Raw genomic sequence first — 19,149 nt, forward strand, 5'->3', positions numbered from 1 at the left:
TTCCTTACGACGTAGTCATATCAGCATCTAAGTCCTGAGGTTTAATATATTTAAATGCTTCACACAGAACTTTCATAACTGTCGCTTTTGCAAACCTTTATATTATGGCAACAATATCACAGCCTGAAAGAGCATGGGTCATCGAATGTGAAGCAACCTTTTCATGTTTCTTTGCAATTTCTTCATCACCCACTGCATTTCTTGCTAGTAGCTCTATCATTGGAACTGAAATCAGAACCACCTCTTAAATTATGCAACTAATTCGGTGTATCGGTTCAACAAAACATACTCTTTTTGAATGCGAAATGTGGGTGTTTAACAGCTCTGTTACCACATAATGTTCTGTAGGTATCTTGGGACAAATTCTCGAACAAACGTTACACTAAAAAGCAGGCTTACACAATGTTATGAGAATGAAAGTAAAGTGGCTGAATATGTGTATTATTATATATTTTTAATCTACTGTGTTTACATCATTAGATAATGTTATTTGAATCCTGTGGATATATAGCTACTACGTTCAGTTGGTGATGGTCGATTATTTGTAGGTATAACCGGTTCATGCTACTATACGAGTAATTGCCATGCTATGGGGAGATAAATTATCTTGGTTGACAAAATGCAATAATAAGTATATATCAACTATATAGAGATAGAAACTGGAAATGATAAAATTATACGGGTAGCTGAAAGTTCTGAGCCTAAATATAATGGACTGGGTTGGCGGAATTGGTTAATAATTTATTTTTCAACACAATCCACTTCGAGGTCCGTGCATTGATACCAACAATGCTGGAGTGCCTGGATCTCACGGGTGTCAATAGCTTCCTCCTTATGGTATAAAAAGTCTTCCGCAGTCGAAATAATGGCATTATCATTTGTATAGTGCTTACCAGACAGTTCTTTCTTCAAGTTTGGGAAGATGTGAAAATCTGGTGGTGCTAAATCTGGTGGTTGTTCTAATGACTTACAACTATGGGAACAGCAAACCTTTATACAATTCCTTGAAATGCAGCATGTTGAAACCTTTGTCATGCCCGTTTCATTCCTCAGACTGTTCTAAACTCGCTACTTGGCTTGTGGCGACTCGTCGATCATCCTTGCATTTTATCAACATTGCTCTTAGTTGTGGCAGTTGAAGATCTTCCTGGTCTTGGACCACCTTCAAGGTTCTCTTCTCCTTTGAACTCTTCTGCCCACCTCTTAACAATGACAAAGAAAGGAGCATCATCCTATAAAGTTGACACTAATGTTGAAGTTAGTCCTTTAAAGCTTTTAGTTGGAGATACGTGATAACATCACAGAAGTCAGTTTTGTCTTTTTACATCATCAAAGAATAATGTTTTGGAAAAATGATTGGTTGACCCTTAAAACTTAGCAGTTGATTTCGCAATGATTGTTGTCGGTGATGCTAAACATATAAAATGTTTATTGCTTTGTTTGTACAACCATTATAGAATCGTAGATCCATGCCATGATAAAATTGATCTGTATTAGAAAATGAATGTTTTTGAAGTATAAATTATACTTTGGGGAAAATATATAGAATGTAAGATATGGCCACGTCTTTATCCTGGCAGCCATTTTCATGGCCATCATGGATTTAAATTATGATGCAGTATATCGGTTAGCACAAAATCGTTATAAACGAATTCATTTGCCTATAAAATGAATTCAATAACATACAAATCCCTTTCTAGTTGATAAATTACCATTTCCTTGCTCTAGCTAATACATTGACGGCCATCTTGGATTAAATAATGTTGTGATGCCTTAATTAACTGTAAAGAGTTCAAAATTAATCCACAATGAATTTTGACAAGCTCATTTTAGTTTATGTGATTAAAATTAGCTATATAATGACATACAGATTAATATAGAAACGTTTTATTAACTTTTCTGAAAAATACCCCTCTTTACTAAAACGTAGTTTCTGATCTTAAGCTACTCTGCAGAAATATCCATCATGCTGTTTTGAGATCCAGATACATACCCCTATCAAAAAGCATAGTTACGTATGGTGCCCTCGGATGGTACCAATTGGTCAGATTTGGGGTCTTGGTTCATGGACTAATACCATGTCTGTGAGATGGCGCATATAAACAATTTCTTGTTACTAATTGAAGAAATGTAGTAGGTTTTGTCCCTAAGATTATGTCAGAATTACAAATAGATAATGATTAATAACTCCAGTGGTGTCGTTAAACATAACAAACTCTTTGATACTTACTATCGTGAAATATCATAACATATTTAACATTATTCTAGTAGTTGTCTAATGATAACAGCCCAGATTGAACAATTGTAATAAAAGGACTAAATAGTCTTACTTAAAATATTATTAAAATGAGTATACTTATATGCAGTTAAGAAGCGTACAAGTACTTTGAACCAATCATGTGAGTAGTAGTTGTTTCTCTTATTCTCTTAAGTGCCCTGTATACAAATGAGATCACGTGACATCTGATCTCTAAGCGTGTGGGTATGGCCTGGTTACATCACAGTGTGGGAATGTTGATCTTTAAGTGTGGCTTCGGTATTCTATTAAACTAAGTTAATCGCCTTTACGGTTATTTTAGCGTGGCTATCGAAACAAAGAATGTCCGTTGAAAATTCAACGACCTCTAATCACAGACTTAACTCAGTTAATGGCTTTTGCAGCTGTTAGATGAGTGTGGGAAACGGTGATATGCATAGCATCTCTCTTTGTGTCTATAATCAAAACTAGATGTCGGCCTTGCATGGTTTCACTGTATACCAGAACTCGTTCCCCAGTGGTGGTGACTGCAAATCTTCTGAGGCTTCCATCATGGCATTCACGCTTTTAGTCACGTAGGTATCTAAACCATTGGGATGAAAGCGTGGTCGGTGTCAGGTCTACCAGGGGATACCCACAAATATTGTGGGTGGCTTCTTCGTAGTGTTGCATGAAGTGCCAACGTCATCACTTACTGCTTGTCGATGGGATAATGACTTTTCTCTTTGTTTGATTTGATAGAAATCATAGAGTGATGTTGACTTCAGGTCGTCCTACATGGTGAGATGTCTTGTTCTGGGATCAAAATAATGATCGTTCTCCAGGTCCTCAGGTATACCTTGGATGAATTCACCTTTCACAACCACTTTGATACTGTCATATAGATGCTGCCATCGTTTGAATAGCTTGGTGATGCAATAGAGAAGTGGGTCGATTTTACCACCGTTAAGCAGTGTGTACACCAAAACCGTTTTCCCACATGAAGTGGGCCAACACACGAAGATGGTGAAGATATATAGCAACCTAACGGTCTGCTGCTCTGAAGATTTTTTTTTGTATCCAATAATCTATGTTTATTTTGTATGTGATGAGTACAGGCATATATTTTAGCACAAACGTGAAACTGATTAATGATGTTGACTGTTGAAATACCCGTTGTGTTTTGATACATGTTCGTGTGTTTCGTTTAGGGGCTTTCTGTCCCGTACCACTCTGCTGTTGTCCTTCCTGTTTTTCACTCAGGTCGGCTTTGCCTTGCTCCACCACCTATTGCGTGGGCGAGACCATGACTATATTTGGTACGTAGTTTCCGAAGGTTTGTTCTCTTTTTGTATCTTCCACATAGGATCTAGGGGTTTCCCTTGATGTGAAAACTACGAACAGATCTAGTCACGTTTAACACGAGTTTCTTTAATTACTCTGGTTGGATTCTGAACACGTCATGGCTCTCATCAAATTCTGATGATCCTGTCGTATGACGCTTCTCGGTTCTCGAATGAAGTTGTTCATACCAACAAAGCATTTTTTGAGCTTTTCCCCACTGTTCGACATTAAGCTAAACATCGCGATGAGAAGGCTTCAGTTCTTGTTCATAATACCACCACAGACACATGTCCATACCCATATAACTCTTGTCAATGTAGATGTTGCAGCCAACATGCTGTGATTCTTGTTTGAATGTGGTGAGTTCCAACCTCTCAGTGGGAAATATTAACTTTTACCACGAATGTGAATAGCAATGCCACCATTTCATGTTTTAGGTATGAACAATTTCTTACCGCTTATCTTGCTTCAATTTCAGTGCCTTCTTTAGAACTTCTCGAATATCCCGATGTCTTTTTCTTCTTTCAAAATGCAGTACCACTAAACACAAAAACGTAAAGATCATGAACTTTCTAGTAGCTCTCTAGTAGGGTCGACGAATGAGTGGTGATAGTTCTATACCTGGGGTTTTTTAAGCAAGTAACCCATGCCAACATAGTGTACCCATGCCAGCTCGGGTCAACACGTGAGCATGTCTGGACACGTCTCGGGTGTTCCCCTGACGGCAAACCTCATGCCATCCACAGTGGTCCCCCTCCAACGCTTACAGGTCAGCCAATCAGAGGGGATCACGTGTCCTCATACATGTCATTCAGGAGGCTCACCTACTATTCGTGTTGCACTGGTTGGGACAGCTAAAAAGCTAGAAAAAAGAAGTCCATTGAAGGCTATCAATCCTATTACCTGTCACATATATAAGTGGTGCAGTATATTTATTGAAACGTTGGTTCATGGTGGTCTATTTTCCGTGTCGTTTGTTAAGTCAATGACATTAAGAATACAACGGAAATATAATAGATGAATACATACAATACAAATGTATGATATTACCCTTTTGATCAATGAATGTAACTGCCCAACGAAATATGTTTTTAAGCAAAACCTCGAAAATGTAAGCCCACGAAAATAAAGGATTTCACAATATATCACGCGATGATGGTTTGTCAAAGTAAGATATTATTTCGTAACATCTTCAAACTCAAAATTGCAATAATACATCTTATTAGCTGGTTATAAATCATTTGCATATTACTATGCTAATGACATGAAAATAGTTTTATCTTTTACATTTGTTACACATTAGGCAACTGATCACGATTCTGGGACATTTGGCGAAGTCTCATATCACTTTCAAGTATCTGTTGAGACGTAAGTAATGTTTTATGTTTTGTATTAGTGGTTTTGTTTTTGGTGGGTATTATTATTATTACTATAATTATTGTTTTGGTGTGGGGGTTTTAAAAATTATTTGTTGTTGGGTTTTTTTTTTTTTTGGGGGGGGGTTCTGAGGGGAGAGTGTGTGTGTGTGTGTGTGTGTGTGTGTGTGTGTGTGTGTGTGTGTGTGTGTTTTGTGCATGTGTATAATTTCATGTCTGTCTTTACCCTGCATGTACGTATGTACGTACGTACGTGTATATATATATATATATATATATATATATATATATATATATATATATATATATATATATATATATATATATATACACGTGTATGTGCGTGCATTTTTAATTGTATTCGTGTGTGCTTGTATGCTAACATAAAACTGTTCTTGTCACAATTCATTTAATTCCCACAATGATTTTTGCATGTTTAACATTATTTTAAGCCAAATGCCAATAGGTATAATCCCAACAAGACAATGTATGTGGCTCTGTTTTATATACATTTTTCAGATTTGCTTTAAATTCTCAGAATGGACAAATAAAAATAAATAAACCTCTCGACAGAGAAAAGCGAAGCACCTATTTTCTCACAGTAGTAGCTGAAGATGGCGGTGGGCATAAAAACAGAACTCAGTTGTCAATAACTGTTACAGATGTCAATGACAACTCACCCGAATTCCTTCAGCCGGGTTATGCAGCCAATATTGCTGAGGATTCCACAGTGTTTGTGCCACCATTGACAGTGACGGTAAGTACAAAGTTTAAATAAGCATTAAAGACATTGGTGTGTTTGAATGTGACGCAACGTAAGAAAATGTATGTTCATGAACATCAAGATACAGGAATTCACAAATTAATTATTATCCTGCACTATACATTTATTATTTTTAATTTGCGATAAAAATTATTGTGTACCCGTACTGTGTATTGATTAGCTGTTGTCCTAAACAGATGTCTGATGATTACAGAATTCGGATTATTCACTAACATGTTGTAGTAGTTACGTAGGGAATAACAGGCTAATGGTGCATGCTACTGAGTTTATCATGTGATGGTAAGAATGTTTATCTCCTCGAGGCTTGCCAAACTGAATATCCCATTCGGCTTGGACAGGTTAAAACCAATAACCATTAACTCGTTCTTAATTTTATCCTGTCACTCGAAATCAACAGGCAGATTGGGGAAATCATCTTTATTACTGACTCAAGCTAAACAAGCAAACGTTTTGCAATACGACTTTAAAACATATGACCTAATTGTTTCAAGATATTGTCTTGTCATATTGAGAAATAGTTTTAAAACTAATAATTCGTAAATAAATAATTATGTAATATTTTTGTTATATTTACCACACCACCAAACTTTAGTTATATTGAAATTAACAATATATGTAATTTAAAATCTAGTTTAAGGAAAAACGAATGGAGTCAGACTGGCAATTTGACAAGCAATAAGCTGCTACTAGTAGTTTATCATTTTGCTTTAAAGGGTCACTATAATTGGTTAGTAGTTCCAGGATAATATAAAAATAAAATGAATGAATTAATGCTGTTTTGATTGTTGCCGATGGGTCACAGGCAAAGGCATTGGTATCCTAATCAATTTAAGGTACAATACTGTGTGCTCATTGGGTGTAAATTAAAGGAGGGTGGTCGCGCGACACCCTACTCTTAAAAAAAAAACCTGAAAAGCAAAAAAAAGAAGAAAAAACAAGAAAAAAAAACAAGAAGAAAAGGAAAGCGTGGTTACCATATATCTTTGTGTGTTAGTCTATACTCCATATTTCCCCCCTCGGTATTTGGTACAAAAACGTTCATACGAAATACAAGCCGACTCAACTTTTATGTACCGTTAGTTGAACTGGAGATGTTATCAGTCTAACATTCACGGACATTCGTTTTGCTGAACCGATCAGCGTTTTAATTTTAATAAAGATTTCAAGATATATGAAAAAACAATAAAGATTTTTGAAAAGTGATACCCTAATATGTGATAAAATGTTTCTGTTCATTTTATTTCCATATTCATCGAATGAATCGATCGCGCAATCGCTGTTATATCAACCAAATAACAATTAACAAATATTGTTAGCAAAAGTGAAATGGTTACACTGTTTCCTGAAATATGCGCTCCTTGTTTATAAGTAAAATGGGGAAATGTGTATTCTTTGTATTATAGTGTTTGGATCTCCTTTAGTACAAATCAATATTTCCTAGATATTATAACAAATTTTAAAACATTAAATGTTATTGTTAAAATGTTTATTTTAGAAGTTAATAATTTGTATTCGTGTGAGACTGCCTATTAACCAATCGACGAGTTAAAATTTATCAAGAATTATATTTTCCTCAAAGATTGTCAGAGATATAAGTATTATGTTACTGTGAACAACTAAATCCATCAAACAAACGTTTCAAGATATATAATCATGTGAAGAATAGATATTATGAAAATTGGATATCTGGAAACAAAAAATAAATCAACGTTATTCTGTTATTTTATGTGTAATATTCTGATTGGTGTGAACACCTGCAAATGAAGACAATATCCACATGATTAATGCAACTGTTATTCTTTTTAAAAAATTCTTTATTTATATTTATGGAATGGTATACAAATATATACTGTAAACAGGAAAGAAATTGCATGCCCAACCTCCAGTCGCGCAATTATACACACACATTATTTTTTAGGTTTCAGTGTTCTTAGGTGGTGTCTGATTTTCTATATGCAAGTAAACCATGAAGGAAAATAAACAAAACACAGTCATAGTAATTATCATTCGATGTGTTGATGTAACGGACATTAAATACTAATAAGTAGCACCAAATGATTCTGTTTCGCCAACTCACAATAATTATTATAAATCATGACCACTAATGCTCCTTTACTCACGTTTGTCTTGAATTGCTAGACAATACGTGCAATTAAATTATTCCAGCCTGTGATAAAAACAAAATTAAAATTTGCGATTCAGTACTATCGTTCCAGAAATAAAACTCAAAATAATATAACAGGTTACTGAACAAGCTTACGTAAGTGATGGTTTGTTCTCACTAGCCTACTATTTACTAATGAGCGCCACACCAGTCAGTGGCAAATAAACGTTAATTGTACGTATTCGCGGAAAAAAACCACGTCACAATATTAATACGGTTTACAGTATACATGTACATATATAAATATGTTACAAACAATAATAATTATATATCATAACAGCAGTATATATTTAAATACATATGAAATAGAAAACAACAAAGGCAAAACAGACAAACATTAATATACTAGTACATTAGTGATAACTGTTGCAACTGTTATTTTGATATTATTTGTATTTCATTTAGGCCAATGATGCTGATTTAGGGGAAAACGGCAGAGTGACGTATTCAATAAAGTCAACTGTCCCAAATGTGACAAACATGTTCTCCGTAGATCAACATGATGGGAAAATTACCGCAAACAACTCTCTAGACTATGAGGCACTAATTAGCACACAAGGTGCAATCAACTTAACTATCATAGCAACAGACCAGGGAAGGCCACCTCGATCATCATCTGTAATCGTCAATATCAGAGTTCTGGTATGTGTACGCACTCATGCACTGTTCATTTTAAAGACCAGCCTCGGTGGGGTCGTGGTTAGGCCATCGGTCTACAGGCTGGTAGGTACTGGGTTCGGATCCCAGTCAAGGCATGGGTTTTTTAATCCAGATACCGACTTCAAACCCTGAGTGAGTGCTCCGCAAGGCTCAGTAGGTAGGTGTAAACCACTTGCACCGACCAGTTATCCATAACTGGTTCAACAAAGGCCATAGTTTGTGCTATCCTGCCTGTGGGAAGTGCAAATAAAAGATCACTTGCTGCTAATCGGAAAGAGTGGCCCATGAAGTGGCGACAGCGGGTTTCCTCTCAAAATCTGTGTGGTCCTTAACCGTATGTCTGACGCCATATAACCGTAAATAAAATGTGTTGAGTGCGTCGTTAAATAAAACATTTCTTTCTTTCTTTCTTGTTCATTTTAAAGGGGCATTCGTGAGTTTGCTGCAATTTTTAAGATGTTATCGACTAACAGAGATGATTTAACGATTGTAATTACATATCAAATATATATTTATGCATACAATATTAGTGGCCGTATATTGAACGTGTTGCTGATCGTTCTAATATTTGTACCTGGTTAAATTTCATTTCATACGTACGAAATTATTTGAAGACAAAATCCAGTTTGGGTTTTTTAGAAATATTAAAACGACCAGAAACACATTGAATATACAGACACTGATATTCTAAACAAGAAAATATATTTAATATGTAAGTTTAATCGTACAAATATTTTATTAGTCGGAAACATCTTACAATGCAGCAAACTCAGGAATATCCCTTTAATATTGTATGGTAGTAATAGTGCCACATGTAATGTTTCATTTTTGCCACATAAAGTGTTATGCTTTATGGAAACTAGATAGCATAACACATTAATTTATTTTATGTTCCATTTCTGTATTTTCTCTTATTAATCCATACATGTGACGTCACACTATTGATGTAACTTGGTTATGTTTTAAAAACTCTACTGAGAACAATGCAATTTGAACGTTTTGTGCGTTCAGGTCGGGGATTCAAACTACAACCCTTCAGACCACTGCATCATCGACTGAACATGTATTTAAGCCTTATAAACATAATAATAGTGGTAGTAATGTATACTCTGTCAAAAAAGAAACGCATAGGCGAAATATTCATGGAATTATCTCTTTAACACAAAGTGGCATATTTTCGTTATTTATGATCGTATCACAGCAAAATTTGATATGAGTATGTGACAATGTTCCTGCTATTGACTGAAAGCAGTGAAGGCGTTTTCGTCACCAAACAGCGTCGCACGAGGGCGTTGAAATCAGTACCTTGTATGGCCACCAGCAGCAGCAGCGTTCGTTGCTGTGGCAGTTCGGTGACGCAAGTGCAGAACCCGGATGTAGCGATCTTGTGCTGCAGTTGTTATGCGAGGTCTTCCACTTCTGGGCCGGTCTTTAGCTGATTGAAACTGCTGGTACCTGTCCCAAAGACGTAAAATGGTGCTCTGATGGACGTTCATGTGGCGTGCGACTGCTGACTGCGATTCACCTAACTGGAGGCGGCCTGTTGCAATGTTTCGATTCGGCAGGCTTAGTCTTGGCATCTTGTAACTCATCTACGTCGAAATGGAAATGAGGGATCATTGCAGCTTTAAATACCCATCACTACCACAATCTTTCCCCCGAGTTTCACATCCATTCGCTAAAATCTGACCATTTCACACCGATTTCCTGCAATTGTTGCACAACGGGCCACAGCGTGCATTAAATTTGTTTTAGGATGCAGTTGGGCATGCTGTCCCATTCCAGGAACATTAACAAACATGGTCATTCAGCAACATTGTACAAAAAAACACGATATTTTGTATAATCAAACACTTTTCTTCTTTCCCTAACACCAATGCGTTTCTTTTTTTGACAGAGTATATTTAGACTTAATAAAACAGAATCGTCCAGGTTAGATTCGAAATAATTCTGTCGTTTTAAGTTATTAGTTTTGTAAATCTTCCATGAGATTTCAGCCAATTTGTCATTAAATAGTAGTTGATGTAGCAGTCATGTTTAACATGTAATGAATAATGTATTAAGTAAGATAATAAACGGTTAACTGTTGATTCTTAACAAATAACCACTTGGATTACGTATGCTTCTGTATAATATATTATTTATGTTTGTTCATTATTAGGATAGAAATGACAAGTCACCTGTATTCAGCCATTCCTTCACGGCTACAGTTGCAGAAAATGCTCGACCAGGTAAAAGTTTCGTTTAGATTAAATATGTTTGACAAAACACAAGTCAAGACATTTTGTATTGTTTAAAATAAAACATTTATAAAATGTAAATAATCGTTCTTTGCCGTCATCAGATTTAGTCTGCCATGTCTCTGTGATCATCCATATATTTAAAGGTACTCGGCTCTCTTATGGTATTTCTGTTTAAAACTTAGTTTCTTGCTAGAAGTAGTAATTTGAACATATCTGGTTTTGTGAAATGTATTTTAGAGTGAATAAGTACCTAGATTTTCATCAAGCACTGCAGAACAAAAATGTTTAAAACCTTCTGGAAATTAGTTAATTCTTATGTTCGTGACTTGTTCAGTTGTGGATTGTTAAACATTTTTTATTAAACATTTTACTCGAATACTTATTACATCTGAAAAGAAAAATCACTAGTGATATTAAGTTAAAGTTAATAAAAAAAATCCCACACAACTTATTTATTTGAAAATACACAAAAATCAGTTTTTAACGTCCTTTCCATAAACTTTTTTTTTTTTTTTTTTTTTTTAAATATATATATAACTACGTCACAAATTGTATAAAATCTCATAAATTCACATAAAAATTACAAACATGTTTTATTATTACAAACAACACAAACTATTTAGTCAAAATACACATAAATAAGTTTTAATGTCATTTGCACGACCTATTTGCCGTAATGACGTCTGATTTGAGATTATAACAACATTGTCTGAGGTTTATCGAAGGATGACATTCGGTTTGTGTCGATGTCGTCCAATCAAAATAGAGTAAATCGTTTAACAGGAGAACATTTTAAATTATATTTATCCTATAACTTACTCATAAGATCCATGTCATAAACCAATTTGATATTTACCATTATTACCTAACTAGTGAACGTCTGTGTGTGTTTAACAAATTTGGTACAACCTGTCTTTTGCACTATCAATTGCGTATTATTTGCGAATTGACGTCATTTTTCTTGTATTCTCTCTATTCTTTCGCATATGTCGTCCAGTTATTTTGGACGTAATTACAGATTTCACATTATTTAAAGGTGGGTAATAAATAAAATACCTTTTTTTTTTCACTCAATATAATTGTTTTGGAAACTCATGACCTTCACTTACACTCGGTCAGAATGAATAAATCAATGACTGTTTAACGACACCTCAGCACATTAATAGACATCGGCTATTGGGTGTCACAAATGGTAAGTATATAAAAGACATTTGGTCAGATACTAACATGGGAAGTTCAATTGATTTGTAAAAATTATATCTAGCCAACACGAGTGTAGTATTCTATATTTATTAACTTAGTTGATATTGTTTTGCTGTTAACAAGACCTGTATACCTGAGCATAATGTTTTGATAACATTTAGTTAAACTGTGTGACATCAAAATACATTTGTGCCATCATATGGAGGCGGTTTCCGAACTCTGATTTAATAAATATCAAATTAAAATGTTATTTTAGAAGTGATATAGGATGAAACAATTCGTTATTCATGTGATAGGATGAAACATTTCATTATTCATGTGTAAAATAACAGCTTCGTTAGTTAATCTTTATATGTCTCGGCAAATCCTCGACCAATACCGATTAACATAGACTTTGTTGATATTTTCTATATTTAATAATACTCGTGAGGAATTCTCTCTCTCTCTCTCTCTCTCTCTCTCTCTCTCTCTCTCTCTCTCTCTATATATATATATATATATATATATATATATATATATATATATATATATAGTCACAAGAATAACAAAATCGACCCAAACCTTACACGACTTCCAATACAATAAATAAATTCATTATGTTCCTTTGCTAAGCAAATTGGTGGGTGCGAACCCCTTGCACATACACCTCTTGACTTGCGCATGATATCTACCACACCGTGAACTATACGTTGTGATGTGCCATAGACACTCGTATTTCATGTCATAACATCACCATGAATATTTCCATTTTGTTTCCATATCAGCGATCAAGATTAGTTTCGATTATTTTCTTATAACTAAACATTAACATTTCCATTCCCTTCCATGCCAGTAACTCTTAACCCTTCCGTTCATTTTTACGGCAATAACTTTCAACACTAGTGCCGGTAACATGGAATCCTAACGTGCTTTCCCATGCTATATACAATATCAATACTACTAAAATGCACTCGATACCTATAAACAACATTTCAACTTGAAGGTGATCTATTAAAAGAGGTAACAGCTACAGATGCTGATGGCAGTGCCCCGAACAATGCAGTATTCTACAGTATTCTCGGTGGAGATTTTGGCAAATTTCGAATAAACAGCAATACTGGTGCTATTACCTGTTCTGGCAAACTTGATGCCGAGGAAAGGTCTATGTACAATATAACTGTTAATGCCCAGGACCGCGGTAATCCACCACTGTCAACAAGCACAACCGTCAGAATCAGCGTCTCCAATATTAATGACGAAAAACCGACTTTTGACAGCGAGAGCTATACGACAAATGTCACTGAAAATGTGGACAACACCATTTTTTACAACTGTGCTGCACACGACACTGATGCTGATTCAGAGTTGCGGTATACTATTTTGTGGGCACGAAGTACAGCTTCTGATGAAAATCGACAAACAGTCAGTCAAAATGTTTTTAAGGTGAGTAAAAAGTTTGTTTGCATTAAACAAAAGGCAGTACACTGTGTCGTACAATGACATCTATTTTCTATGAATTCAAACACCCGTAACTGTTAAAATACTTCTGACACTCATTTGTGTCCCTTTGTTCACCGGCGGTGTAAATATTACTATATGACTGATAGTTAATTAAATTTATTATTGCGCTTTTTATATAGAAGAGAAATTATGATTCTTTCGAATTTATACTTATTTTATTGAAACATTAATTTTGTACTAAACCATACTTTTATCCACCTAAAAGAAACTCCATAAATGGTTGTTCAGATAAGGTGGATTTTGTTTCTAGAGAGAAAAATATTTGTATCATCTAAATATAAGACATTTAAAATACAAAGAATTGAGAATCTGTTTATATTAAAATTCAATTGTTAACATCAAAATATTTTCCCAGTTGATGAAAAAATGAGATCATTGCCATTTTCTCGTTCTGACTGATATGGGGACGGCCATCTTGGTTTTAAATGATGCTGTGATGCCTTAATTAGTTGGGGCTAGTTCCAAATGAATTCCATAACCCATAAAACACCATAATAGACATCAAATGCTTTATCATACGTGATAAAATATCCGAGATAGTGTCAGTTGTGGGTTTTGGCAGCCATATTGAATATTTCATAATGCTCAAGGATACCAACTTTGTACCCCTCGGATCCTCCATCAGTACCTTCCAAAGATGCAAAAATGCAAAGAACAATTGTGGGAACCGAAATGCAAGGTTCAGCCCACACTGAGGGTTTGGCAAACAGACTAATATGTATTTTGGAAATGTATACTATAATCAATGCTGTCTCATTCTTAAGAATAATCATTATGCTTCATGAAACACTGTACCTTCAATGCTAACCACATGTTATGTTCCTTTTTCTTATTAATTTTGTTTACATAGGACAGTGTTTAGATGCGAGTGCGAATAATTTTTACATGCTCATATACCACTAGAGTTTCGAGCATGTCCGTCCCGGGGCCTGTCTCTGGATAGGCAGAGTTGAAAATGGGCAGAAGTTTGAAAATAGCAATTAGTAAAAACGTTAATAGAATTTTTTTTTAAAAGAAAAAAAGTTACAAGCCAAAAATAAAAAGAATTGACTGCTCGGTCGAATATTTATATAATTTGGAGCATTTTAAAAGGACAGTCCAAAAATAAATAAGAGAAAGAAGAGAGGATCGGACTATTTAATAATATTTAAAAAAAGAAATTTAGGGTGCACATCTTTTCATTTTTAAGATGAATCATTATCCAACTTTACCTGTAGTATTTACGCATTCTTGGTAGTTACAATATAAGTTTTCGTTGTTTTTGTGTGTTCAAAGAACTGGTTTGAAATCGCCCCTCGCACTGGAAGCATCAAGACAAAGCAAGGGGTTGACAGAGAAAAGGTGGAGAGGTGTAATCTGGTTATAACAGTGAATGATACACACGGAGAAACTAATTTACCCCAGACTACATCGTGTATGTATTGTGTGCTTTAATTTATTTGCATATCTATATATACTTTAATGTTTCTGATCGTCCAAGTCTCTGTACTAGGTCAAACCTTATTTTAGTTCTCAATACAGTCAAACCCCACAATATAAAGACTAATATTTTAAAGACCGGAATATTACCTTTTTTATTATATAGTAAAATACTCCAATATTAAGACCATCCCGTTGTTATGGATTACGACCAATAAAGTAAGACATAATGGTCGTTTTCAGTACATTTGTGTCCCCCCCCCCCCCCCCCCCCCCCAAATGCGATCTGTCGTGACAGTCAGTAAGTAGCGTAGTAACATTTTGCCTAGTTACCCTCGCCATGTTAAATTTAATTAAATGTGTTGCTCAAACAAGTTGAGCGACAAAGTATTATTTTCGTATTAGCAAACAACTGGTCTACAAATTAGCATGCCATGGCTAATTTCTGGATTGTACGATGTAGTTTTTTTTATTGTATAACTTTATTGCACACAATAATGTTGAAAAGTAGTAGTTACAGAGGGGTTTTTTATGGAAGAAAACGCTATACAATTCTAGTATTTTATTTTGCACAGAACCTTTGTTAACAGATACAACGATTAAGCTCTGCAATCAGTCACATGAGCGGGAAGTCACGCGTCTGTACTACCTGTGGAGCAGTGGTCACTCTGAAACGTCTGGAGTGTGTCATTTGCCCAGGCAGTTGTTAGCCTATATTGTGTAATGATTAGGAAAAATGATGGGCCCAAGCTCATAAATAACTAAAGTCGGCCTGACACTTGATTATTCTTGCAGTTCAATGTAAATACCAATACAACGTTATCATTTATTAATTGTTGACGACTATCGGAAAGTTGGGTGCGACAATCAATGTTTACCAAACAATATAGGCAACTCAGTATTAGGACCGCCCCAATATTAAAACCAATTTTAACAAGTCCCACTAACTGTCGCAATAGCATAGTTTAAACGTAGATATTTTGTTCGAATGTTCAAATTAATTTGGAGACCAAATCCAGTTTAGGCCACTTAAAAATATTAAGACGATTATAACTACATTAAATATACAGATACCGATATTCTAAACAAGAAAATATTATTTTAGTCATTAAACGATTTGATTTAGTCTGAAAGATCTTACACTGCAGCAAACTCAGGATAGTCCCTCTAGGATTCAAGAATGCTACAATAGGCAAACACATCTCAGCTATATGAGCTTTACTGGTTAATGAATCAGGGCATACAATTTAGCAGTTTGTCGGTTATGCAAAACTAATATCAACATAAACGACGGATCGTTCATGCAAAAGCTGTAATCGCTCGTCAGAAAAACAAAAACAAAAGACAACGTGTTTGGTTAATATCATCATTGTTTTGAAAAACTGCGTGCAGTGGAAAATTCCTGACCGATAGCCCGTCCCATCTTTCTATAAAACTGCTTTCCGAAAATAATTTCAATTTGGTTTGATATAAGAAGAAAAGTAAAATCATTTTGGAAATAACTAAAATATACTATTTGTGTGTGCAATTGGCAAATCAATCGGCTCAGAAATAAATAACTTGTAGTAAATTTCATTGTATGAAAAAGGTGTTCCCTGTAGGATTGACTATAAATGTACGTCATATGTGCTTGATGGTAATGTTCTAACCAGCTTTTTCTCCGTCATACAACGTGTCTACCTACCTATGTTCTTCATGACCACGTCAACTTTCGTTATAAAACGCTGCTTACATTAGCACGCCACTGACATACATGTATTGACAATTTACGGAACTTTGCTGAAATTCTCAAACTCAAACTTCGGTGTTTAAAGCACGTCACAGAGCGTTTATAGGTAGTTTTGTTTGAGAATATTATATTATATACCGATGCAATTTAATGACACTGATTAAAAAAAAATATGTAGTAAAAATTGTTTTAGAAAAAATAGACGCGTGTCATGAAAATCTCTCTTACTGCTATTCCAAGCCAATCAGAATAAGTCGGTCAATTACGGATTTTCTGCGGAGTTCGACACTTGTAGCTTCTTTCAGACTGTTTCGGGTCTATTAATAGCAAAGGCGATGCCATCTAGCGACTGTATCTAGTGTCGGACAAAATTACCACTAATATTAACTTTGTGACTGTCAAAACATGCCAATACATAGCCTCATCTGGCTCACACAAAGGTACCTGTGCAGCTACCGTTTTGCCTGTCACAAAAGCATGTTCCATGTATTACGAACATGCACCGTGGTGCACGAGATATCTTTCGACAGTTGCGAGAAAATTGTGTTCTCCTTACCATACTGTGAATAGCATTTTACAGAATTTCTGATTTCCAACGAATCGAAACTCATGTTAATACATTTTGGTTAAATTATATCAAGGTTTTAAAATGTTTGACAAATATCATCTACAGATCAGTATTACACTAGTTTAAGGCTAAATTGAAATTGATTAAATATTTTAAAATATTAATAATAATTCTTGCCCAAAAGAGGCACTGGTCGATTTTCATGGGTCGGTCGGCTTAGGACAAACAAATTTAATTTTTATTTTCGCCTGACATCATACAAGTTAGTCCAAACAATTATATTTTCGTATTTATGATATGAAATTTGATGAAAAAATCGCTGATCTTAGATTCTCGTTTGATTATCGTTGCCCACTGACCTTTTCATTTGTATCTACTGAAGAAAATCGTTAGTGTAAACACTAAAATCGCATAGATTGTCTGAAAAATTCAAACTGTATGCCCTGATGAAGGAGTATTTAACAACATCCTAGCACACACACCAAAAAAAATAAATATTTTGGCTATGGAGTGGTTAGTGAGAGGGAAGTAGCTGTAAAGGTCTTACATCTCTCTACGTGTCCGTTGCAACTCTCGATTGAAGCAGTAGTCTAGATGCGAACCCCTATACCTGCCAGTGATAAAGCTGATAGCTTTACCACAATGCCAGTAATGCAAGGATGTATTTCCCTAGACAACAGTCAGTGTATAAGAAACAAGAAGCATTTTGTGTAACTCTGCTTACTGGTTTTGTTTTGCAGATACATTAGAAATAACGATTAAAGACAGGAACGATAATCCACCAGTTTTTATGAATGACGGCCACTATACTGCTCAAATCAGGGAAAATACGGAAGCTGGAATACCGCTGTCATTACTATTGCCACCTACGATGAGAGTACTTGACAAAGACAAGGTATATTAAAAAACACCCACATCACATCGTGTAACAGTTCCAAGACAGAGTAGTGCACCGCAAGGCATACTGGGTAGGCATCACCATTACCCCATAACAGATACATCAAAGGCCATACACTTTTATATTATTAGATTTCCATCCATGTATCCAAATACGATTCAATCGCAGTGTGCTGGACATACACCCCAGCTAAATGGGTTGTCTACCCAGGACAATGGGTTAATGGTTCGTGTTGTTGGTAGAGAAAAATCAATGTAATGGTTTTTCAACTCCCCACTGAGTATTTAAACTCATTGGATGAAAGGCCATGATTTGTGTTGTTCTGTATATTGGAATGTTTGTATAAATTATCCATGTCTGCTTATTAGTAATAAATAATATGCTGCCATTTGAGAGAAGTGGATAACACATTAAATCACTAAACTTTGTCAAAGCAGCTTATGAGTATGTTCATGAAATTGATTACCTTGTATGATTATTTAAAATGTTCTTTTTGTCTTTTTCAGGGAAACAACTCGGTATTTAATTTGGAAATAAGAAAACTTAGTCAATATTTTGAACCTGATCCCCGTGAAATTCATTCAAGTGGTTCTGTTGTCCTGAAGGTCAAAACTAAAACGATACTTGACTATGAGCAACAGCATCAGCTCATTTTCGAAGTAAGTTCTTGAAATGTTAAAATTCCATATGCAATTCATATAATGTTAATTTCAAAATATTAGTTTAAAAGTTTGATTAATATACTTGCAAGTTTAGCGTGTTGTTCACAATATTTCTCAAAATTGATCTGAAAAATATTTCATGTTAGCTTAGCTTTGTTGATTTGTTTTAGAATTCTGTCTTGTACAGATATATAAATTTCAACTCTATTACAGTTTTAACATTTTTATTAAATAATAAAACATACAGTAAACACAACATATTGTAGTTAGGACAGTCGTTACCACTCATTGAATACACGGCAGTGATATTTATAATGATGGACAATGAATGCACACCACTTTAACTTTATAACCAATGTCATT

General features: G+C 34.9%; 1 protein-coding gene across 1 annotated transcript in view; it reads left to right on the plus strand.

The window, feature by feature from the left end:
• Nucleotides 1–4,271: 4,271 nt before the first annotated feature.
• LOC121379486 (cadherin-23-like) overlaps nucleotides 4,272–19,149 on the plus strand; it is a 56,985-nt gene continuing 42,107 nt past the window's right edge. Inside the window, exons 1-8 of the mRNA XM_041508131.1 lie at nucleotides 4,272–4,349; nucleotides 5,495–5,713; nucleotides 8,310–8,546; nucleotides 10,726–10,795; nucleotides 12,993–13,432; nucleotides 14,786–14,924; nucleotides 17,967–18,121; nucleotides 18,631–18,783. Of these exons, the coding sequence (XP_041364065.1) occupies nucleotides 4,272–4,349; nucleotides 5,495–5,713; nucleotides 8,310–8,546; nucleotides 10,726–10,795; nucleotides 12,993–13,432; nucleotides 14,786–14,924; nucleotides 17,967–18,121; nucleotides 18,631–18,783 (1,491 nt within the window). The remainder of the gene's footprint in view (nucleotides 4,350–5,494; nucleotides 5,714–8,309; nucleotides 8,547–10,725; nucleotides 10,796–12,992; nucleotides 13,433–14,785; nucleotides 14,925–17,966; nucleotides 18,122–18,630; nucleotides 18,784–19,149) is intronic.

Source organism: Gigantopelta aegis, chromosome 8 (genome assembly GCF_016097555.1).
Source record: "Gigantopelta aegis isolate Gae_Host chromosome 8, Gae_host_genome, whole genome shotgun sequence".
In the NCBI taxonomy this organism is placed as follows: Eukaryota; Metazoa; Mollusca; class Gastropoda; order Neomphalida; family Peltospiridae; genus Gigantopelta; species Gigantopelta aegis.